Genomic DNA, 24,981 nt, shown 5'->3' with positions numbered 1-24,981 from the left:
GGGGTTGTGCAGCTGCAGCCACAGCAGGAGAAAAGCTTCCAAGCTGGTTTGTAAGACCCATGAATGATCGTAAGTCGGTGATGTGCTGTGGTCGTGGGAAGTCAGAGATTGCCTTAACTTTCTTTGAGTCTGTCGTGTAGCCTTGTCCAGAAACAGAGTAACCACAGTAATCTACCACTCTTTCCGCGAATGTAAACTTCTGTGGGTTGAGAGTGATGCCGTGCTGGTCACACCGCCGCACAATCTGAATGACATGGGCTAAGTGCGCACTGTAGGTGGAGTCATAGGCCAGGATGTCGTCCACGATCTTGATGGTGTTAGGTATGTCGCCGAGAGCTTGGTCTCCTCGACGGTTATACTCGTCTCCAGACGAGACGAGACCCATAACCGCTCGCCGAAACTTGTACCGACCCCAAGGTGTTATGAAGCAGGTTAAATCCTGGTCTTCTTCTCTAATGGGGACTTGAAAATACCCCATCTTGGCATCAAGAGTGGTGAACCAAACTGCTCCGGTCCCGATCGAGGCGATGGCGTCATGAGGTGAGCGCACTGGATACACGGGCCTCTTCACGTAACGGTTGAGTCGTGTCAGGTCAACACACAGCCTTACACCAGATGTCTTTTTTGGGACAGGCACGATGGGGTGGCACCATGCCGTAGGGTAGTCCACACTCTCGATGATTCCCTTGTTAAGCAGCTCTTCCAACTGGCTCTTAATTTCTTCACGCCAATTGTAAGGGATTGTACGAGATGCTGTTACGGCGAAGGGTCGAGCGTCGTCTGTCAACTCGATGGCCATGGATCCACCAGCCATTGCACGTAAACCTTCCTTTGCTTCGAAGACGCTGGGAAAGGCCTTGATCACAGCAGCAGCGTGCCCCGCACGCTGCTGTGGCGTTGGGTCGTAGGAATGAGGCCAGCTGATCACTTCTGTGGGCGTAGATAGAGGTGGCTGCGAGGCGGTCGGGTACTTGATGGAGCTGTTGCCGGTGTGCTGTTCTTCCCTGCGTAGCGGTCGGATTTGAGCCGGAAAATCTTCGGGGAGGATTCCGAGAGCGATGGAATCGTACCAGCTAAGCAGCGCCCCCTTCACCTCCTTCACCACGCTCACAACAGTCTCAGCTTCCCTGTCGCCCAGTTGCAAGTGCGACGAGAAAGTTCCTACACAGGTGAGGGGGTGATTACCGGCAGCATAAAGTCCATCACCATCAGCGGGCGCCAAGCTGGAGGGCGGGATTCCAAGGAGTGTTGCCGTGTCGAGGCCAATAACGGTCGTTTCGGCCCCAGAGTCAGGAGTCCACGTAATCTTGTCTCTTCCAGCGGGATGTGTGGCGGTAATGAGCACCTGGGGCGCAGGTCGTGCCGTCACCGTCTTTGTGTATACGCCTGATAAGAGCTGGTATACACTGGCACTGGCTCCCCGCCTCGGGCCTGCACCGCGATGAGGAGAGACAGTTGAGGAACTCCTCGAAGCTCCTCGTCGTTTCCTCACTGTCTGCTGACATACACTCGCAAAATGCCCTCTTTTCCCGCAGTTACGACACACTTTATCTATTGCCTGGCATCCCCTTTTGTCACTGCGACAATCTTTGCCACAACGATAACAGCCCGTGGGGCTTGAGCCCCCGAAACTGCCCTTCCTGTAGTTCGAGACAGCGTTCACACCATGGCTCGAAGAGTGAGAGCCGCCCCTTAGTACTGCACTACACTGGTTAGCGCTCTCTGATGCTCTGCAAATATCTATGGCGTTTTCAAGGGTGAGTTTCTTGTTTTCCAGCATGCGTTTCAGAGCCACTTCGTCTCGTGTCCCAACGACAATTCTGTCACGCAGCTGATGGTTTATGCACTGGTCGCAAAAGTCACAGAAATTGGCGATTTCCTTAACAGCACATAAAAAGTCGTCAAAACCTTCTTGCGTTTCTTGCACGCGGGAGTAGAAGTCTCTTCTATCCATGATGATGTTGCGCTGGCTTCGCAGGTACTCACACATTGCATCGAGGATGGTTCTTAACTCCGCGTCTCTCGGTAAGCTTATCCCGTAGCGAAGTGTACGGGTCCACTCGTCGTCTAGGACAGCAGCGAGTGCCGCCCTCTGCTCAGCCAGGGAGAGACAGTCTATCCTGGCGAGGGTTACGTATCCTTCAAACTTATGGCGCCACGTGTCGAACTCACGTAAAGATGCTGACGCCGTTAAGTGAGGAATGATGGTGGCGGACGTCGGGAACCTCGCGCCCTGGGTAGACGTGCTGCGGGCTGTGGTTTCGCCTTCATTGCTCGCCGTGGTGCGACTGGGAGCTTGTGTCCCCACTCTCTCCAGCAGCTGGGTTAAACGCTCCTCGCGAGCCTGACTCTGCTCCGACTGTCGCGCTAGCAGGGCAGCCAGCGCCTCCAACTGCTTCTCCATTCTGCGCCGTACCCACTGCAGCCTTGTCCTGATCCTACTCACTGCGCCATGTTCGACTCTTGACCAGCAGGGGCACAGGAAACGCAGGTAACAGTGCAGGTGTTTATTCACAGAAGGTGTGAACAGAAGGCTGGAGGTAGGTGATCTCTCGGCGCCAGGCCGCGCACTTCCACTTAACACTTATGACTGAAGCCTAGCTCGTTCACTCATACACGTATTCATGCCTCACACAAGTCTCGCTCATTCACTCGTTCACACAACTAGCTAACAACCACACACAGATGGTACAATAAATGATGTTAACTTCCACTCATTCAGTACTTGCTATGAATTAATTCATGTTAGAGTGATTTAAGAACACCGCAATCACTTGCTATCAATAAAAAAAAAAAAAAAAAAAAGCAGCCATTCACTGCTAGACAAGCGTGGCTGACTGGTCTTTCCTATCTCACAATCGATCATGAATTCAGTTTAACACGACTTAATAAATATAGTAAATTTAATAGATTTTTCCATATATGCAAATAGCTTTCAGGACAAAGTAGTGTAATTTAACAGGTCAAATTCCTTAAAACACTTTTTTCCCATTATTTATTTATTTATTTTTAATGTTTTCAAGATTTTTGTTTCCACCATACCTGTAAGTTCCTGTATATCGTGAAAACCGAGTCACCTGTACTAGACTAAAAAACCGGAACAAGACAAGAAGAAACAAGAAGAAACCACGCCGGTCACTATAACAGGAAAAGGTTATACACATAAGATGTCCCATTAGCTTTATGCTTTTCCTTCACAGTTTGTTTACATGATGCCTTTAATTCCCTATATATCATGTCAACCTAGTCACCTTCACTACACTAAGTAAAGACGGAACAAGACAATAAGAAACAAGAAGAAAACAAGCAGACCGTCATCACAGGAAAAAAAAAAAGGTTATAAACATGGGCGAGGGAACAGGTGCGACATGTCTGCCACACTCATGACTCAATGCAGGTCATGCCAATCACCATCACCACGACCAGCAGCTAACCTTCACTCCTACACCAGCCCTCATTTAAGGCAAGACTGCGCATTACCAAGAAGCAATTTACTGTAGTTTGCACTTGATTCTGAAAAGACTAGTTTCTGCAGCAAATTTTCTCGCTTCTCTCGTCCGCAACTGGTTTGGGTGAACTGCAGAAGCGCGGTGTGTTCATGAGAGGTGATCAATTGAGGAGATTTGCTATAAAGACAGTGGACTGAATCATTGCTAAACAAAAGTCACGTTCGACTGATTCTCGCCGTCACTGGAGATACTTAACAGGAATTGGGAAAAAAAGTAGATTTACAAGAAAACATAAGTAGGAAAATCGCTTGACATAGTTAAAAATCAAGAGAACAGTAATTGGGAAAAAAAGTCGATTTGCAAGAAAACATAAGTAGGAAAATCGCTTGACATAGTTAAAAATCAAGAGGAATACAAGATAAATAGTTGGAAATGGTTCAACAAGAGAAGAGTATTCATGAAACAACTCGAAATAATTGAAGTTCGAAGAGAATACTAGCAAAATAACTGGAAACTCATTTTTTTTTCTTGTGTCCCTTCAAATATTCAGCCTCTCTTACTACGAGTGTTAGCAACTTCATGTATCTGAATTTTGTGTACACCACCACCACCACCACCAACAACAACAACAGCAGCAACAACAACAACTACTACTATTACCACTGCAGGCACCTTCACTGGTACCATCCCCTCTGCAACGTATCTAGCACCACCTTTCCCCGCTACGTACTTCTGTAATCTGTTGCCAAGGGTGAAAGACGCGTCTCTGCTCTGCACAGTGTACAGATCGTCCTCGTTGAGTGAGCGTCTGTTGCCCTGCCTCAGGAGGGGGATGAGCCACCTGTTGGGAGGAAGAAAAGATGGTTATGTAATGCTGAAAATTCTCTCTCTCTCTCTCTCTCTCTCTCTCTCTCTCTCTCTCTCTCTCTCTCTCTCTCTCTCTCTCTCTCTCACCCGTAATCAGAAAACACGTTCTTTCTTCGGAACTATTTTCAAAGCCCGCAACGATGATGGGTTGGGTTTTCAAGGGTATTTTTGCCACTGATGATGCTGAATATTTCTTAAACTAGAAGAAGAATCATGGAAACATTATTGAAAACCCCCAGTGACCTCCCTGGAGCACGTTAAAAGTAGTCATGATAAGATGATGAAATGATTGAGAAAATAGATCTCTCTCTATCCCTGGACGCTGCAAGGAGCCGGCACTAGGGCGTACACGTGACAGTCCCTCCTTGAAACACATCTATTTCCACCAAGAAAAAAAAAAAAAAAAAGCATCAAATAGAACAGAAGCAATAACGAAGGAAAAATTCAATCATCTGCACGTCTTCAGTTCCTCGTCCTATTCATTTATTCGGACACCACATGAATTAGTTTTAGCCAATTATCTGCTGGTATTTTTTTCTCTCTCTCTCTCCTCTCCTCTCTCTCTCTCTCTCTCTCTCTCTCCTCTCTCTCTCTCTCTCTCTCTCTCTCTCTCTCTCTCTCTCTCTCTCTCTCTCTGTGTGTGTGTGTGTGTTTGGATGTGTTTTAGTACCTGGTGTTTGGGTGAGAGAGAGAGAGAGAGAGAGAGAGAGAGAGAGAGAGAGAGAGAGAGAGAGAGAGAGAGAGAGAGAGAGAGAGAGAGAGAGAGAGAGAGAGAGAGAGAGAGAGAGAGAGAGAGAGAGAGACTACTATACAATTTTCTTCATGGCGAGGCTCTCAAGGGAATGGGTTGCTTCAAGAGAAATGACCCTCCATGAACTGACAAACGTGGACGAATGCTATTGAACTTAAACTCTGAAATATTCCATCGATTTGAGACCATTATTCCTTCTCTCTCTCTCTCTCTCTCTCTCTCTCTCTCTCTCTCTCTCTCTCTCTCTCTCTCTCTCTCTCTCTCTCTCTCTCTCTCTCAGGCATTTAAAAACTCTTCAAAAATTCCAGACCACTACAACAACACTACCTAGAACATCCACTCCTGGCGTAGAGTTCCCGCCGACTGAAGCCACCAATGTTACTGTACCTCACCCCAGTACAGTAGCTATCGCCGCATGCACCCAGAAAGTCACCTCTCTGTCTCCTCTAATGCCGTTTCCTTAGTGCAGTGCGGGGGGGGTAGGGGGTTTTGCTTTAGGCATTCCATAGGCAAAAAAAAAAAATAAATAAAAAAATAAATAAATAAAAACAATAAATAAATAAATGAATAAACAAATAAATAAATAAAAAAAGCTCTCGATCGTCTCTAAATCCACTTTCTTAATGCAATGTAGAGCAGACTTGTTTCAGATTTTCCTTAAGAGTGTAAAGATAAAAAAAAAAAAAGGTGCAAGAGAATAAACATGTTAAAAAAAAAAAAAATAAGGTACAGGAGTAAAGTTCGTATTATATGGATCACTGAAAAACAAAACAACACCAAAAAATGTCTAAAATGAGATGGACTAGGCATGATTGGAGGTGAGAAATACTGTAAGACGTGGTGGTGAAAGAAAAATCCCCGTAACAAGTGGCTGAAAACGCTTATTGATCCTAACAGACGAAAATATGCACACAGACAGGCTGGAGTCTGGCTGGATGGCTGGCTGGCTGGCTGGCTGGATCTTACACGTGGGAGGGCAGACGAAACGAGACTGAAAAGTTTGCTGTTAAAACTTTGCGAGGGTTGGCACACTGCTGATTCATGGAGAAAGTAAGTTTGGGAGGCCCTTTGTGCAGGAGGCGCCTTGTAGTGGTCAGTGATCGTGGTGGTGGTGGTGGTAGTGGTAGTGGTAGTGGTGGTGGTGGTGGTGATAATAATGATGATGATGGTGGTGGTGATGAGAAGGGTGATGGGAGTGATGGAAGTAGTGGTGGTGATGATGGAGATAAGGATGGTGATGGTGGTGATGGGGAGGATGGTGGTCATGGTGACATTGATGATGGGTAGGATGAGGATGGTGGTGATGGTGGTGTTGGTGGTGGTGGCGACAGTGATGATGACAATATACATGTCTCGTTTATAATTGTCATGTTTACGAGCCTTAGTTCATTCATAAACGTCACACCACAGAACAAACTATAAAATCTGTTCAATAGCAGTAGTAGTAAATAAATACATAAAGGCAAGAGGACACTATTCAGTTGGCGAAGACTGCTGACACGAGAGATAGTAACCGTCAGTAATATCATAACAATTAGTGGCATATCTTACTCAAGATTTTCAAATTCTAGCCCCTCCCCACCGCAAAAAAAAAAAAAATAAATAAATAAAAAAATAAATAAATAAAAATGAAAATAAAAATAAATAAATAAATAATAAAAAAATAAAATAAATAAAATAAATAGATAAAAAAAATAAATAAAATAAATAAATAAATAAATAAATAAAACAAAATCAGCTTGCAAGTTCAGTCATTAAGCACTTTACGTAATCGTCTTCAAACATATAATTTTCATCTTATTTAATTTTCCTTCATGTGATATAGATCGACTTATTATATTGTTAGTAATAATTTTTATTATTTTTTCATTTATTTATTTGTTATTTATCTATTCATTTATTAATTTATAGTGTGTGTGTTTATGAGTGGTGAATGAACTGAGGGCCTGGCGGAGGGACGCTGCCTGCGGGGTAATTCTAGGCAAGGTGTGGGCAGCTGCAGGTCAGGGGAAGTCCAATGGAAAGTCTCTGGGGATGCGAGGCAGACAGTGCTTGGGTGGGAGGCAAAGGGCGCGCGTCAGGTTCGTGCCCTGCATGACCGCATTCCAATACATTTCGTGGCTCTTCTTATCTCTTCCATCAAGCACGATGTAGTAAAAGTTGTCAGGGAATTTTCAAGAGTGTTTAAATGATAACAGTTATGGCTTAACAAACAATCTGTATCGTCATTAAGTAAAACACTCAAAAGGATATGGTCAGTCATCTATGCAGCCTTCGGTAACAGTCCAGATGGAAGAACAAAGCGTTGCAGAATACGGGCCTTTGTGTTCTTCAAACTGCCATTCGCTGCCTCACACTGCCCCGCGAGAAGTCTTCACCAATTATATAACCCTGCCGGTGTTCATTTCTTTCTCTTAATTTAATTTAATTTTGTTTATTTATTTATTTTTTCCCGCGAGAAGAAGAAGAAGAAGAACAAGAACAAGAAGAACAAGAAGAAGAAGAAGAAGAAGAACAACAACAACAACAACAACAACAAAAACAACAACAAGACACTCAAGTCAGGAAGGGAAGCAGGAAGACAGTGTGGGTAGGTAACATTATGACGCTAAAAACAAACTGATATGACGCAAGCTGCTGCCCTTTCCAACTCATCCCACCCTTTCTATCTCCCCTTCCCAACGTGAGGCAATACAAGAGTTCAGACTGACTGACAGTAGCCAGTAGCCACCCTTATCTAAGTCCCCCCTTCCTTATCAGCGGTCCGCCTCGTGCCTCACACCTTGGCTCTAACTCCCCTTCACTACCTCGCCTCTAGGAAAACTTTCAGATGTTGTACGGAGGCAAGAAATAGGTGGTTGTGCAGGTGTTCATACTCCTTCCCAACCCTCCCGTGAAGTTTGTGACTCGTGTAATTCAAGTTAGTAATGTGAATAAGACATAACATCTGCGCCTCCATTTACACTACATACATTAAAGGGAAGAAACGGAACGCAGTACAGGATGAAAATGAGATCGGTAGAAGACGAATGGGGGAATACGTGATGCTTTTATGAACCTTATGACTCGTCCGGTTTATGAGTTAAATATATGAGAGTATGAAGCAACCTCTGTGTCTGCACTTACAATACGAACAGTGAAGGGAAGTCAAGATTGAGAGTGCAGGATGAAGATAACATCAGTAGAAGACATGCAGAAGAATACGTCGTGCTTTATGGGCTCAATAACTCGTCCAGTTTACAGATGAATTATAAATGAGGATATGACGATAACTGTCTCCACTTATTATATACACACAATGGAGACGAGGAAAGAATATGAATACAAGACGAAAAGGAACTGGGAGAAGACACGTGGATGATATATATATATATTTTTCATACATGAGTGGTTCTGGCCAGTGCAACAAAATGAACCCCCCCCCACACACACAAAAGAGAGGGCCACTGAAGATACCAGATTCAAAAGAGAATTGCCCAAGGAGAGTTCCCAAAAAATCACGAGGAAAAATTGCTTTGTTGGAATGAGGAGCCTGAAGACCCATGGAGAGATATAACAGTGTGGAACAGACGGAGAAGTAAAGAATCAAGCAGAAGGAGGACAGGATGAAGACGAGGTGGTATAGAAGACGCGTATGGGAGAACAGAAGGTGTCATCGTTATAATAAACAACCTGAAGACCCACAGAGATATCCAATTGTGCTTTACATTAGGTTATGCAAGTACGGGAACCGGAGAGGGAAAGGACCATAACTCGGAAATGACAGAAAGAGGACGGGCGGATGAAAGACGTGTGGAGGAATATATGGTTATGATGGGAAGCGTGATGACTCGTGGAGAGATCTAATTGATTTTTACTCTTACATTAGGTTATGCAAGTTTAGGGGCCGGAGGAGGGAAGGATGAAGGCCAAAGAATACAGAAAAAAGACGGGGTGGATACAAAGCGTTTGGAGGAATAGAGGAGGTGTAATGAGAAGCGTGAAGATTCATGGAGAGATCTAATAGTGTTTTGCGTCAGGTTATGCAAGTTCATGATTCGGGGAAGTAAAAATCAGGATTTAGGCTTAGATATGGAAGACGTGTGGAAGAACATATTGCTAATCTTATAATGACGAACTTCATGACTCAGATATATAATTCTGTCTTGCGTTACGTGGTGTAAGTCTGAGAACCGGGGAAAGAAAGAATGAGGGTCATCAAGAACTGGATAAGAATTATGCAGCGTTGAAATACAATGGATTAAAGGTACGTGGCAGAACATACATAGCTACAGAATGCACCGAGTTATGCAATACTCAGCTAGGACCAAGGAGGAAGGAGGAAGGAGAGAAATTGTGGGAAGGGATGGGCAGGGAGGGACTGGGAGAAAAAGGGAGGAGAGACAAAGATTGAGACAGAGAGGAGACAGGGGAGGACAGGGAGGAGGGCAAGAAGGGACAATGCCATAATCCAAGAAACACCATGTGATGAAATACGAAATGAAGAATATGGGATAAGAATGGAAGAAGGAAGAAACGAAGGAGGAAGTAAAAAAGTAGAAGACATAAATAGCGGAGGAAGAATATAAACACGAAAGCAGGTACCACGATTACAAGAAGCGGCAACATCTGTGGTCAGTACTGAGAAACACTTCGCTCTCTCACCACGAGTATTTTCAAAGGCTACAGGGATGATAAGCCGGATTCTCAAGAGTGTTTCTCCTGCAAATACCGCAGAAATCTTGTTAATTTATCACCGGAACCGGAAAAAAAAAACATACTTAAAAACCCGTGTAACTTCAACAAGAAGCTTTTGAAAGTTGTGAAGGTGCGGCGCAGAAGTGATTCAGAGTATGGCGCAAAGAAGCACGACATGAGGGAGGAGGGAAGGGAAGGCATGGTGGAGGGAGGGATGCGAGAGACTGGGAGATAAGATTATGTACAGGCTACTCCCCTTCTTGAACAACTACCAAGGTCAAGGATATGCTTGCTTGTATCAGAGTGAATGTTACGCAAATTTTCAATCTCCTTTGTGGTAAATAAAGTGTGCGGGAGAGGACGCGATGAGATGGTCTTCTTACGGCCAGCCAGGAAGTGGTAGTAGTAGTAGTAGTAGTAGTAGTAGTAGTAGTAGTAGTAGTAGTAGTAGTAGCTGTAGTAGTAGTCGTAGTAGTAATAGTATTAAAGAGGTAAGTAGGTAAGTAAAAGTAAAAATAGTAGTAGTAAAGATAAATACGTATTATTATTATTATTATTATTATTATTATTATTATTATTATTATTATTATTATTATCAGTAATAGTAGTAGTAGTAGTAGTAAATGATAGGTGGACATAGGTAGGCATGTTTCATACAGGAACTGCCACGTGGAGACCTGATGGCTTCTTGCAGCTTCCCTTATTTTCCTATGTTCTTATGTTTTTATTATTGTAAAGGCATCACACCTTGCACCTTCAATGGGAACGGGTTGGTTAGAAGGATTATTTCGTGTGCTTTCAGTCTCACGTAATGGGGGTACTTCATTAAAGGGATTGGCTCTTGTACAAAGGTTCCGTTAGGTTTCGGCATCTCTGGAAAGGTGAACCGCAGCCTTACTATATAAATGTTTTGCCGCCACCATACGACAACATTCAAACCGTCTCAGAATTTAACATACACTAAATTTGTCGAGTGCATATTCATGCCCTGAGAGGAGTGTGTGAGCGCATGCAAGGTGTACGGTGTAATGTCTCGACTAATTCTGGTGACGGTGCTGGCAGCTCTAGGGAAAGTAGTGGTGGTGGTGGTGGTGGTAATAAAGCAGCAGCCACAGTTTCCATGCACAGGATCAGCACGATCAGTTGCTTACTTTATTAACAAACTGGCACCGCAACACCGAGATTACACACTCACACACACACACACACACAACACACATACAATAAAGCACATAAAATAAATAAATAAACATTTCATTTGATGAGTGAGTAATCTATTCTGAGAGCCTTGAAGGAGGAGGAGGAGGAATACAATACAAAGGAATACAAAGGAAAGAACAGACAGCAACAGCCCTACTGGGCCTAACGAGGCTGTCTGTGTGTCTATTCTACCACTACCACTACAGATTCTAAGAGTTAGAGGATGGAGGACACTAGAGATCAAGGAAGGAAAAACAGGAGAGTATAGGGAGGAGGAAAGGCTAAGATGTGATAGGAAAGGATGAAAGAGAAATTATACTATTCACTACACTAACTAACTAAAAAAAAAAAAAAAAAAAAAAAAAAAAAAAAAAAAAAAACAACATTTTATGTAGGCGCAAAGTACGTTATATGAGGGGTTGCTGCGAGGTGATTGTCCAACCTTTGTTTAAAAATTTCTATTGTGTTACTATCGACAATATGTGCTGGGAGAGAGTTCCAGACATTTACAATTCTATTAAAGAAATAATACTTAGCCTCGTCTGATCTGAAACGCTTACCTATAATCTTGTAGCCATTATTTCGAGTGGTGTTGGAACTGTCAATGATGAGATAGTTGTTTACATTTACGTTATCAAAGCCCCGACACATCTTAAACAATTCAATTAAGTCACCTCGCATTCGCCGTTTCTCTAAACTGAACAAGTTGAGTTCCCTCAAGCGCTCCTCATAAGGCTTGTTCCGCAGTCGTGGGATCAACTTGGTAACTCTTCTTTGGACTCTCTCCAGCTTGTCTATATCTTTCCTGTAATGGGGTGACCAGAACTGGACGCAATACTCAAGTAGAGGTCGGACAAGTGTATTAAACAATGTGAGAATTACCCCTTCTGATTTGAATTCGAAAGTCCTACCAATAAACCCAACCAATTTATTTGCTGTTTTAACTACTTCCGAGCAGTGTTTACTTGACTTGAGGTCTGAGGTAATTATAACACCCAAGTCCTTTTCCTCCTTAACCTTAAGAAGCTCGGTACCGTTCATTAAGTAATCAGTGTGATCGTTGTTATTACCAATGTGCAACACTTTACATTTATCTACATTGAAGCTCATCTGCCACTTGTCTGACCAAGTGGCTAAGTGGTCAAGATCAGATTGTAATTTTCTTTTATCCTCAGACGTGACTACTTTATTCATTATTTTTGTATCATCAGCGAACTTAGATACTTTGCAGGTGAGGCCCTCATCGATATCATTAACGTAAATAAGGAAAAGAACAGGGCCGAGCACTGATCCCTGTGGTACACCACTTAGAACTTCTCGCCAGTTTGAAAATTTACCATTTAAAACAACGCGCTGTTTTCTCTCAGACAGCCAGTCTTCAAGCCAATTGAGAAGTTTTCCATTTATACCATGTGACTTCAATTTAGCTAGTAGCCGCTTATGGGGAACTTTGTCAAAAGCTTTTTGAAAATCTAGATACACTATATCTACTGCCTTTGTTTCGTCGTACATGGTGAAAACATCATAAAAGAAATCAAGCAAATTAGTTAGACAAGAACGTCTGTTTCGGAAGCCATGCTGCGAGTCATTGATTAAATCATTTTCCTCTAGAAAGTTCACTAAATTATTGCGAATTACTGTTTCCATTAGTTTACATACTACAGATGTAAGGCTGATAGGTCTGTAGTTACTTGGAAGTGAATTATCGCCTTTCTTTTCTATAGGGGTAACGTTAGCTAACTTCCAATCCTCGGGAACCTTACCGCAGTTAAATGATTTGGTGAAAAGCAACGAAAGGGGCTTACAAATTTGGAATTTAGTTTCTTTCAAGACACGTGGTGCAATACCATCTGGGCCGGGGGCTTTGTCAGTTTTCATCTTATCAATTACTTTGATTATCTCATTTTCATGAAAAACGCAGACACTTAAGGGGGTTATGTTATGGAGCATAAGGAGTGGTTCGGGGATTGTATGAGTATTTTCCTCTGTAAAAATTGAAGCAAAATAATCATTCAGTGTGTCCGCGATCTGAGTTTCTCCGGTGACAAAATTACCGTTATCTAGTGTAATGTGATTAATGTGAGATGTAAGGACTTTTTTATTTCGAACGTAACTGTAAAATTCTTTGGGATTGGATTTAGCAATGCTTGCAATATACATTTCTAGATTTTTCTTACTCTGTCTAATGAGCTTTTTTGATTCGCGTCGGAGTCTGTCGTATTCTAGTTTATCAGCCTCATTCTGAGAGGACAAATATTTACGGTAGGCACGATTTTTCTGCAGTAGTTGTGACTCAATCTTGTTTGTCCACCATTTAGGTTTATTTCTCTTGCATGGACGTCTTTTACGCATAGGGATACATGTCTTCACAGCATCTTCTAAAATGTACTTAAATTTCGCCCATGATTCCTCAATGTTACTTTCGCCAAGTTCAGCGTTCCAATCTGCGACAGAAAGAATTGACCTGAGTCTGTCGTAGTCTCCTTTTTTATATATGAAAACTTTTTCGTTGCTAACAATGTCCTTATATGCTTGAAGGTTGATGTTAAAGGAGACAATCTTGTGGTCACTTGTACTAAATTCAGGACCAATATTAACGTTAGATATTAAGTCATCGTTTGTTGAAAGAACAAGATCTAATATGTTGTCACCTCGTGTGGGTCCTTGGACGTGTTGCTTTAGGGAACATTCTAATAAATTATTATACAAGTCGTGACCAGAGTGAGAGTTAAGTGGATTTCCCCATGAGTTAACAGGTAGATTGAAGTCTCCACAGATGACTGTATCAAAAGTGTTACTTATTTCAGTGATTTGATCTTGTAAATTCTTATCGGAGGAAACATTGTGAACCGGAGGCCTATAAATAAGACCTATAGCAGTTTTCTTAGAACGTACTCTTAAATGCAAGAAGACTGAATCTATATTGTTAATCTTTTCGGTTTTTAGTATGGTTGGCTGAAGACTGGCTTTTACATACAGCAATACACCGCCACCTATCCTGTCTTTTCTTTCACTGCTGAACATTTCATAACCTGGCAATTTGTATTCCGCAAGAAAGTCTCTGTTTGCAGAGTTCAGCCAAGATTCAGTAATACCAATAATGTGGTAGTTTTCTACAGCTGCCAGGGTTTCTAAATCTGAAAATTTATTTCTAAGGCTGCGAGCGTTGATTAGGCAAGCTTTTATAGTGTTGCACATGGAGGTTGGGTTGCGCGAGGAGGCTACTAAGAGCCTGGGGCTACACGATCTTGCTGGTCGTTTTTTGGTCTGAAAATAGAAACTTTATTACTAAGGAGTCTACCAAGTCGTGCTGCTCCAATTCCATTTAGGTGTAAACCATCCGGCTGAAATAGAGAAGGTTTATTATAAAAGTTGTCCCATAGATTAACAAAGTCTACACCTTCCTCTGTGCAAAGAGAACGGAGACGGCTGTTAGTGCTGAAGGCTCTGTTGTAGAAGACAGCCGGTGCCCTGATGCGGGGGAGGATACCTGAAACAATAATATTATTGGATTTAGTTTTGAAGCGCTGTATCATCTTCTTGAACTTTTCCATGAGCTCTTCAGACCTAGTGTTTTCAACATCATTTGTACCTGCGTGAATAATAAAGAGGGTGTTATTGTTAGATCCGCAGGCTGCCTCGTCACATGCTGCCGTGATGTCGTCTAAGCGTCCACCAGGCATGCAAAGACGCTTACGTGTCCTACGAGCCCTGCCACAGAACTCAGAGAGCTGACCTCTGACTATTGAGTCTCCGACCAGTCTCGTCTCTTGTGCATCTTCCTCCTCTTCAGCTAGGATCTGGTACCTGTTGTGTGTTGAGATGGGCAAAAAGTTTTTAACATTAGTGGTGGTGGCACGATTTTTGACTAATATGAATGGTGACTCTGCAAGCTCAGCATGTGGGCGGGCAGGAGCCCCTAGAGTGGAGGAGGCAGGTCTGTCAGGGATGGCAGGAACAACATCTGTGGAGGTGCAACCTGTATTAGAGACAACGAACTCTTTTAGTGCTTCTAGGAGGAGGAGGAGGAGGAGGAGGAGGAGGAGGAGGAGGAGGAGGAGGAGGAGGAGGAGGAGGAGGAGGAGGAGGACTGTCCATAACAACTTGCTTTGTGACTCGTTGCAAAGAAAGGTTCACCAGCAGTGTTCAGGATTCTCTGGGTTCCCTTTCCTCCTCACCTCCTTCCCTCGCCTCCTCGCCTTCTCGCCAACCACGACCCAGCTCACCACCACCACCACCACCACCTTCTTCTTCTTGGTCTTGTTAATCCGTGGTAGGGTCGACCGCTCTTGTATGTTGCAGACAATAACTTCTGCCTACAGTGCATCCTCTCCCTCCAGGCCCAGCAGTCTCATGTCTCTCACTTCCATTTCTCCACCTAATCTTTTGCTTTCCTCTGGTTCCTCTCCCCTCCATCTTCACAAGGTCAATCCGCACTTGCCACCTGCACTCCTACTAATAATAATCTCCAGTTTCGTTCACCTGCAACTGACTGTTCCCGTCCCTAGTAACCCTACCCACACCACCACTTACTCTTCTTTTACTTGCCCGGCCATGCGCTCACCTGCGATCCCTTCGACAACATCTCATGCCCACATTATTCCACTACAGGTCCTCCCGGCTGGGTGCCCCGGCCCCATACTCTGAAATACTTATTGGCCACACATCCGCTACTTTCAAAGGGTCCATTTAAGTAACACGGGTTTTTAGGGTTTTAGTGACAGATCAACAAGATTTTTACCTTATTAACAGAAGAAACAATCTTGAAAGCCCGGCTAATCATGTGTGGCTTTTGAAGATACTAGTGGTGAGAGAGCAAAGCGTTTGAGAATCCGGACCTTATTTTCCCCCTCGCCGCGCCGGGTCGCTCATCGTCCTCAGGCCAATAGTTGTATTCTGAAACGCTTTGCTCTCAACAAGACTATTTTCAAAGACCACAGAGATGATCATGCCGATTCTCAAGAGTGCTTCTCCTGTTAATAACTTTGAAATTTTGTTAGTCACTAAAACCATATAAAAAAATAATAAAAAACTTGAAAACCAGTGTAATCTCAATTTAAATCTTTTGAACGTAGTGGAGGGGCAGCGCAGAAGAGTCATACGATACAATATGATACTCGAGAAGACGCCGCCTCATTCTCCTGCACGGGACGAATGGAGAAGAAAAGCAACAGCATTATTTAATCCCAGAACACTCCAAAACACCACAAAATCCACCAAACACCCCAACACACCGCAATAACACCTCAGACACTCCATAGCGTCTCAACATTCCCCGAACATCTCAAAGACCCTCCACTACAACTCGAAAACTCCCTAGATCCCCAAAACATCTCAAAAACACCGAAAATAAACCGAAAATACGCCAAAACACCTGAAGAATCCCAAAAACAACTCCAAAAAAAAAACTCACACCACCAAAAAATAAGAAACACCACAAATTTCACCCAAAATACTTGCAAAAACATCCCAAAACAGTTCAACAGCACTCCAATACTCCTTAATACCTCAAAACACATAGAAAACATCCCTCAAAATACCTAAAAAAAACAGACCCAAACTACCACCACTACCACCACGCCAAGATCCCCTAACAATCCCTGCAAAACACTCATGAACACCAAAAGAGACGCCTTAAAAACCCCCCTAAATATCTGAAAACACTCTATAATACCACAAAACATCCGAAAAAACCCGAAAACATTAAAAAAAACCGTCTCGAAACACTCAAATACACTCTGAAGACACTCGTTCACATACACAGATACACTCCGATGGTTCTTCTAGGTAACGCTCTTGGTCTGATCTGGTCGCATGACATTAGCACATCGCACAGACACAAGGACACAAGGACAAGGGCATGGCAGTATAATAGCTACGTATATCATAAGTGTTCCGGAGAAGTGCCTGCCTTTCTATGTCATACGAGGAAATTAGTGCAAAGTCACAACCACCACCACCACCACCACCACCGCCGCCACCACCATTATCATCTAGTCTATACCGGAAGTAAGTGAAAAGTGATGTATGCAACTATCAAAATCACTGCCACGACTACCATCACCACCACCGCCACAGCAACCAGCATCATTTAGTCTACGCTGCGCGTGTACCCAACGAAGACATCCTGCTTGTCTATCATTAAATGTGTCAGATAGAACGGACCCGATAAAGAAGGAAGGAAGGAAGGAAGGAAAAATAAAGTAATCTAACCCAACCTGTTAAAAAAAGAAAAAAAAGAACGATCATAGGGGTAAAATTACAATCTAAGGCAGAGAGAGAGAGAGAGAGAGAGAGAGAGAGAGAGAGAGAGAGAGAGAGGGGGGCCTGAATTGCAACTTTATTTCCGCTGAGTACAATGGTTATTCTGTTCATATAAAACCAATACCGTTAAGTTAAAAAAAACAAAAAAGAGGAAAATTTCTTAAGACACGTAGAAAAAAAAACAATACATTAAAAGATTAGTAGATACAACTACATAAAAAGATATACAGGCGAGATAAAACTAGTAGTGTACAGCAGGAAAGTTTGAAAAAATGAAAGAAAAAAAAACTTGATGCGATAAAGAAATACAATACAGTCAGAATTAAGACATGTAAATTACTTAAGAAATATGAGAGATAAAAGAGAGGGCCAATTAGTGTACAGCAATGTAGTTTGATATCCTTGTGAGAATTCCTGCCACCTTCACAGCTGTACGTCACGTCTTCTGCTGTTTGTCATCATCCATCTCACTTTGAAACAAATGACGTTGTTAAGTCTTTATTGTGTCTTTGCTAGGCCTATATTCTGTTACACTTTGCTCGCTCACCATGACAATTTTTAAAGGCCACAGAGATGATTAGCCGGATTCTCAATGCTGCTTCCCCCGTTAACAATTTAAAATCTTGTTAATCTGTCACTTGATCCCAAAAAAAAAAAAAAAAAAAAAAAAAACACCCTTAGAAACCCGTGTAACTTCAAGGAAAGCCTTTTGAAAGCAGTGGAGGTGTGGGGAAGAAGTGTTTCAGAATACGATCCCTATTCGTCTCACAAGACTAAGGGAAAATTAGGAGATTACGCGAGGCCAGGTGACCTGCTTAAGGTAGTACCTCAGCACCGAATTGAAGCTTACCATCTTTCATCATCCATAAAGTTTTACAACTTCCTTTTAAGATCATGTTAATTCTTTCCCATTTCTCCATTTATGACCCAGTTTTTTTTTTTTCTTATAACTATTGGTGCACATTGTAACATGTTCCCTAAGTAATAAAACCTGATTTATATATATATTTTTTCTGAATTCTTTAAGCAGTTTTAATGCTTCTGTCTTATCACCACGCAGTTTATGCCTTTACAGGAGTCTCTCTCAGGGTGTTGTTACCTGCGCTAGTATGAAAAAAAAAAAATAATACAGTACTGTAGACTTCCTGTAGATTCAGTAAACCTTCTTTTTACTTTAAATGTGGATCCAAGCTCTCCGAAAGGCTAATCATCTGTGAGCCTTTCAGTAAAGCTTCAGTAAACTCTCTTTTTCCATTAACCGTGGTTCCCAAAATGATTGATTATTTGTATTTCAGTAAATCCTCTTTTTACATTAAATGTGGTTCCGAGCTCTCCAGAATATTACTTACTCGTATTTATAAGCCTTACAGTAAAGTTTCAATAAGCTTGTTTTTTTTTCTTTCATTAGGTATGTCCCCGAAGAGCTCCTTAAAGGATTAAAATTTGTAAGCCTTTCCGTATAGTTTCGATACTCATTTTTTACATTAGGCCATAAAGAGCTCCTAAAAATATTAATAATTTGTATCCATTCCTCGCCGATACTTCTCTCGCAGCGCTCTGACAGAACCAAAAGAGGCTGGTCTCTCCCGGCGCTCTCTGCACCTCGTCGCAAACTAGACTTGTTTACACCCATTGACATGTTTATAACATTTTATAGATGTTCAAACCGCGGCGCAGAGAGAAGCAGCTGGTCTGTTTATGAGTTAGTCGGCACCTTACCTAGCCCCCCTCACCACAAACTACACACGGATGGGAAATACGTTGCTCGGGGCGTCAGGCTTTCCCGCCCCACAACTCCCTTTGTTGTATGTACTTGCCACGTCCAGACACACTGTGGCCCGTGTACTGAAATGCTTTGCTCTCTCACCACGACTGTTTTCAAAGGCCACAAAGATGATTAGCCGAGTTCTCAAGAGTATTTTTCCTAATAATAATGTAAAAATCCTGTTAATGTGTCACTAGAACCTTAAAAAACCCTTAAAAACCCGTGTAACTTCAACTAGAGCCTCTTAAAAGTGGTGGAGGTGCGGCGCAGGAGTGTTTCAGAATATAGGGGTTAATAAGTGCAGGAGAGGACGGGAGGGAAGGCTGGCATCCGCGCTGACACATCAAGCACCACTCCACTCCAGCCAGCAGCTCTAAACATTGTGGAGTGTGGGAGAGATTAAATCATCCACCACCTCCCTCCTGCTTCTTATGTTACGTTTTCAAGGGAATTTTTCGCGTCTCTTTTCCTTTCGCCATTACACTTGTAGATAAGAGTGAGTTTGTGTATTTCTTTGCTCATTCCTTCACAGCATGCGTCATCTTGTCTCCTTTTACTACCTCTTACTCTTCCTCCTCTTATTATTCTTTCATTCCCATCACTTTCTTTTCGCCCTTCCACTTGTAGATAAGACTGAGTTCGTGTATTTTTTTTTTTTTTGCACGTTTCTTTACAGTATTCGTCCTCTTATCTCCCTTTCTTATCTCCTCTCCCTCCTCCTCCTCCTCCCCCACCTCCTATTCTTTCATCTTCATCACTTTTCCTTTTCGCTCTCCCACTTCAAGATAGGATGGAGTTCCCGTACTTGTTTGGTTTGTTCTTTTCTCTGTCTTTCCTCCCTCCTCCTCCTCCTCCTCTTCCTCCTCCTCCTCCTCCTTTTATTTCGCCATCAGTCAGTGTATGGCGGCAATAATGAAGTATTGTCTCCTGTTATCAGGGTTGTTCACCGGAAGACGACGAGAGGTGAGGCGATAGATAAATCCTTCATGCATTCGGGTATTGTACACACACACACACACACACACACACACACACACACACACACACACATCCTCCCCTACTATCTTTTGATCTTTTGTGTTGATGTTCTTGTTGCTTGTGGCGCTATTCTTACTACTACTACTACTACTACTACTACTACTACTACTACTACAACTACTATTACTACTGCTACTACTGGTACTACTACTACTACTACTACAACTACAACAACTATTATTGTTACTACTACTACTGCTACTACTACTACTACTACTACTACTACTACTCACACAACCTCTTATAATGTACTTTCCATCTCTCCTCTCCTCCTCCAGAGCGTTGCATCACAACTTTACTCTGTGTGTGTGTGTGTGTGTGTGTGTGTGTGTGTGTGTGTAACAAGTTAGTTATGGGGTCGTGTCCCTTCTCCCTCCCTCCAACCCACGTGTCCCTCCATACATTACTCGCTTCCAAGGGTCTGTACTCCTAATCTTAAACACTGAGCTCTCATGAGAAATAATTTCAAAGGCTACGAAGATTATTACTGAGCTTTCATGGGTGATTTTGTATCTGAAGCTGCAGAGTCACTAGCTCCTGTCCTCAGAGTCACGGAAACACTCGGGGAGACGCAAATACACTACACTCAGTTAAAAGTTTCATCATAGCGGAGAAACGTTTGAGAATATGAAGGTAACACTTGGCATGGGATTATGTCACCTCCTTGACCTTCTACTCCCTCCCTTCCCTCCCTCCCCTTTGTCCTCGCTCCCCCTCCTTCCTATCCTCCTTTCTTCCCTCCTACTGTTGCCAGCCGAAGGACACGAGCGGCTGCAAAAAATGGTTATACTGTGAGGTCACCGCGACCCTCACCCTTCAGACACACACACACACACACACACACACACACACACACACACACATGAGGTTCTGTTTTATGCTTAGTTTCCACGCGATTCAATGCGCATACTCTCTAAACTATGCACGAGTCATCAAGATAATCTGCGAGGGTGATGAAACATGGTTCGTGAGTCCACTTTTTGTTATCGCATGCAAGCAGATAGTCGCGTGCTCAGTATTTACATTCACGTATGCACGGTGATTGTCATGCAAAAATAATAACAGCTGAACACAGACAAATGGATCAAACAAATGTGGACAGGTAAAGACACGCGGTAAGTCTGACAGCGATACTACACACACACACACACACACACACACACACACACACACACACACACATCATACATGACCAACACAAATAAACATAAGCTAGACAGATGCATAACAAGTCCTAGTAAACAAAAACAAGCAAATCCAAGAGCAAACGTAGGTATATACAATAAAAAAAAAGGAAAACAAAACAAAAGGAAACAAAACGACACACGAACACACGAAAATACGCAATGCAGTAAGCACACACACACAAAACAGAAAGAAAAACGTAGATACAAGCAATAAACAAGTGGAAACAATAACATAATTACACACAAACGCACACACACATACGCAATGTAGGAAAAAGAAAGAAAGAATGAAAAAGTACATGACTAAAAAACGGAAGCAAACTGACAGATCCAGGAAGGCTTTGAAGGTCAGGCGTTCTTGAATTCATTAGAATCCGGATCTGAGTAACAAATTACTCCCCACATACTGCTGCACACACACACACACACACACACACACGCACACACACAGACGCGCTCAGAAGGAAGTGGTGAGCGTGAGGTCTTAAGTTCAAGCTCCGCAGGAAGATAACCATATATAAAGCCAAACATTACTCATATTCTCCGTCAGCCTTGTCTTGGGGCGCGTGTGTCCTCAGGCTACGGCAGTACAACACGAGTCTCTAAAGTTGTCACTCGTAAGAACGCAAGAACATAAGACCATAAGGAAAGCTGCAAGAAAAAAACGGACCTACGCGGCAGTCTCTGTATACGTAAAACATGCCTATTTTCGTCTACGTAAATTTGTTGTGTCTCTTAAAGCTCCTGTTGACTCGGCACTAACACCCTGATGACTGAGTCTATTCCATTTCTTCCTCTCTCTTTTTTAATCTACCTTTTCATCAAACTTGAATTAGACGCTTCTCGTAATTTTGGATATTCTTTTGGACAATTCCCTTTTGGGCCGAGCATCTTCAGTGGGGCTTTCCTAGTTTTTTTTCTTTCTTTCTCTCCGTCCTTTTGTTCCCGTAGCACAGAATGAAACTTACATAAAAAAAAGACACTTCTCGTAACTTTGGATATTCTTTTTGAACAATTCAGTTTTGGGATTGGTATTTTCAGTGAGTGGACCTTTGTTTTCTTTAGTTATTTTTCTTCCACCATCTCTTTGTTGCCCTTGGTCAGAATTCCTCTTAGGTAAAAAAATAATGAAAACAAAAACACCTGTGATTTTGGATGTTCTTTTTTGTACCTTTTTTTTTTGAGGGGGGGAGAGGGGGGACGCATATTCAGTACGCTTTTGTTTCTTTTTTTTCAGTCTTCTCGTTGCCCTTGACCAGAATCCTTCTCACTTAAAAAAAGAAAAAAAAAATTGTAATTATGTATGTTCTTTCGGGGACTGGCATCTTCAGTAGGCTCCTCCCCCATCTTTTTTTTTTTTTTAGTCTTTTCGTTGCCCTTGACCAGAAGCCCTCTTACTTACAGGACCAGAAGACCCATCACGAAAAAAAAATCAATGGCTTATATCTTTAGTGTCCACCCATCAAGAGCCGCACCGTGTCGTGTCTTCAGAGTTCATCAGACTCGAGACGTGAATACATGAATAGACTCTGTAACACATCTTTATCAGGCACGTTATCTAATGCAGTGTTGTATTGCATCTACTATCTCGAGTTTATCTTTATTTCTACGTAAAAAGAAAAAAAAAAGCTGAAAAGATAAACTAATAGAATAAATAGAAAAGTAATAAAAGACATGAATAAAGAAAGAGACAGAAAGAAAGAAAGAAAGATACATAAAATGAATAAAATGTAATAAAATATAGACCGGTAGGTATATAAAGAAAGAAGGGAAAGGAAAGTAGGAAAGGAAGAAAGATGAACAGACAGAGAGAGAGAAACACAAAGAAATACACAAAATAAACTAAGAAAGAAAGGTAAAGAAAGGAGCAGAGAAAGAAAGAAACACACAAAACAAATAAATGAAGAATGAAAGGATGAAAGAAAGAAAAAAGTAAACGAAAAAAAATATATAAAAATCCTGCAATGTTACTTGTTTCCCATCTGCTCGCAGTTTCCAGTTTACAAAGACGCGACCAGCAGCTTTTGTAACACGCTGGCAGGAGCACGCTTAGAAGAGGAGAGGCGAAGCACAGTGGGTAAAGCTAGGATATCACACCAGTACAGCGACCATCATGGAGTAACAGTCGAATTAAGAGCAACGCACGCTGAAGAAACCCTCGTGTGTGTGTGTGTGTGTGTGTTGCAGCAATGTCAGCAGCGGCGGCGGCTAAATGGCATGAGTAACCGAAGCCAACGAAACAAACCTTTCATTGTCTTTAGAAATTACCCCTTATCTCTCTCTCTCTCTCTCTCTCTCTCTCTCTCTCTCTCTCTCTGTTCTCTTCTACTTTGTTCTCCTTTTTCTTCTTCTCTGTTGTCTCTTTCTTTCAGTTTCGCTGTTCCTTCCTTCTACTTTGCTACTATGTTCTTCTAGTGCTGTCCTTTTCTTCATTTTTTTTTTAAGTACTTCTAAATCAGGTTATCTCGTGAGAATCGCAAGGTCTGTTGTGGCCTCTCTCTCTCTCTCTCTCTCTCTCTCTCTCTCTCTCTCTCTCTCTCTCTCCCAGGGGTCATCTCCCTCCCGAGTTAACTTGTTACGTAAGGACAGAGGTTTATGTGACGAGGCAACAGAAACAGGTCAAGCCATTTCTTAGTTACGCCTCCACACGAAGGTTGGGCTTAAATATTTCACGCTCATTTCACGGCCTCCAAGGACAAGACTTGCCCTACATTCTAACTAAGCCTAATAACCGATTCTTTAATTTAGTCTATCACAAGGACTATTTTCACGAGCCACAGGGATGATTAATCGGAATCGCACGCGGTTTTCCCCACAAACAACGCAGAATTCTTGTTAAACTATTATTAGAATTAAAAAAAACATCACTGAAAGTCTCCAGCATCTTTCATGAGAGTGTGTTTGTAGTTGTGGATATGAGAGGAGGAAACGTTTGGGAGCAAGGGCCTTTATTGTAATGGGCCTCAGCGTCACAGTTCGTCAATCTTTTATATGGAGTATTTTCAAAGGCCACAGGAATGATTACTCGGGTTCTCATGCGGTTTTCCCCACTGATGACGCAGAATTCTTGTTAAACCATTATTAGAATCATACACAAAAAACACTGTCATAAATCCACAATAGAAATAAAACAAACAAACAAACAAACAAACATCACAGTAGCTTTCATAACAGCGTGTCTGTAGTTGTGGATAGGAGAGGAGGAAACGGCTGACTAAGACCCTTAATAATATTGTAATGGGAGTAAGAGTCGCGGGTCGCTAAGTAAGTTTTATTAGAAGGGATTATGCACGGCGGCCCGCTCTGAGTCCTGGGTACCGTCTTGCCAAGCCCCGGGACGCCCAGTGTAAACATACATGAGCAGGTCGTCTTACGCAAGCCTCGCAGCCCCCCACGTGCACTGTATCACTACGGATGCAGGTGCTGGCGAGGCGGTGACGTCTGATTTTAATGACACTCTAACAAGGATTCTGTACCATCACTTGGAAACACACACACACATACACACACACACACACACACACACACACACTCATGATAATACAAGAGCAAAATAAAATAAGGGAAACTACAAGAAATCATCAGATCTACACGCGACAGTGCCTGTATGAAAACATGTCTACCGATTTCCACCAACTATCCTTGTCCATAAATATATCTCATCATTTAAATTTCTCTAATGTCTCGCAACCAACACCCCCAATTACTGAGTGCACTCCAACCCAAACAGCCACCTCTGTAGCCTTCGAAAACAGTCCCAATGAGAGAACAAGGCATGCAAGA

The 24,981-nt window shown here is 42.5% G+C and overlaps 1 protein-coding gene across 5 annotated transcripts in view; it reads right to left on the bottom strand.

The window, feature by feature from the left end:
* LOC135104068 (ATP-binding cassette sub-family C member 4-like) overlaps positions 1–24,981 on the bottom strand; it is a 116,075-nt gene that overhangs the window by 42,319 nt on the left and 48,775 nt on the right. For 4 of the 5 annotated variants that reach the window (XR_010270294.1, XM_064010965.1, XM_064010964.1 and 1 more), the window contains exon 2: positions 4,180–4,290. Coding sequence is in view for 3 of the 5 variants with exons in the window: in XM_064010965.1 (XP_063867035.1) it covers positions 4,180–4,290 (111 nt within the window). In the remaining 2 variants the exon portion in view is untranslated. Of the gene's footprint in view, positions 1–4,179; positions 4,291–24,981 lie in introns of those variants that run through there. The other variant, XM_064010968.1, reaches the window with a different exon arrangement.

Source organism: Scylla paramamosain, chromosome 10 (genome assembly GCF_035594125.1).
Source record: "Scylla paramamosain isolate STU-SP2022 chromosome 10, ASM3559412v1, whole genome shotgun sequence".
NCBI lineage: Eukaryota > Metazoa > Arthropoda > Malacostraca > Decapoda > Portunidae > Scylla > Scylla paramamosain.
The sequence above is the reverse complement of the archived record's forward strand: the minus strand, read 5'-3'. Positions and strand labels throughout refer to the sequence as shown.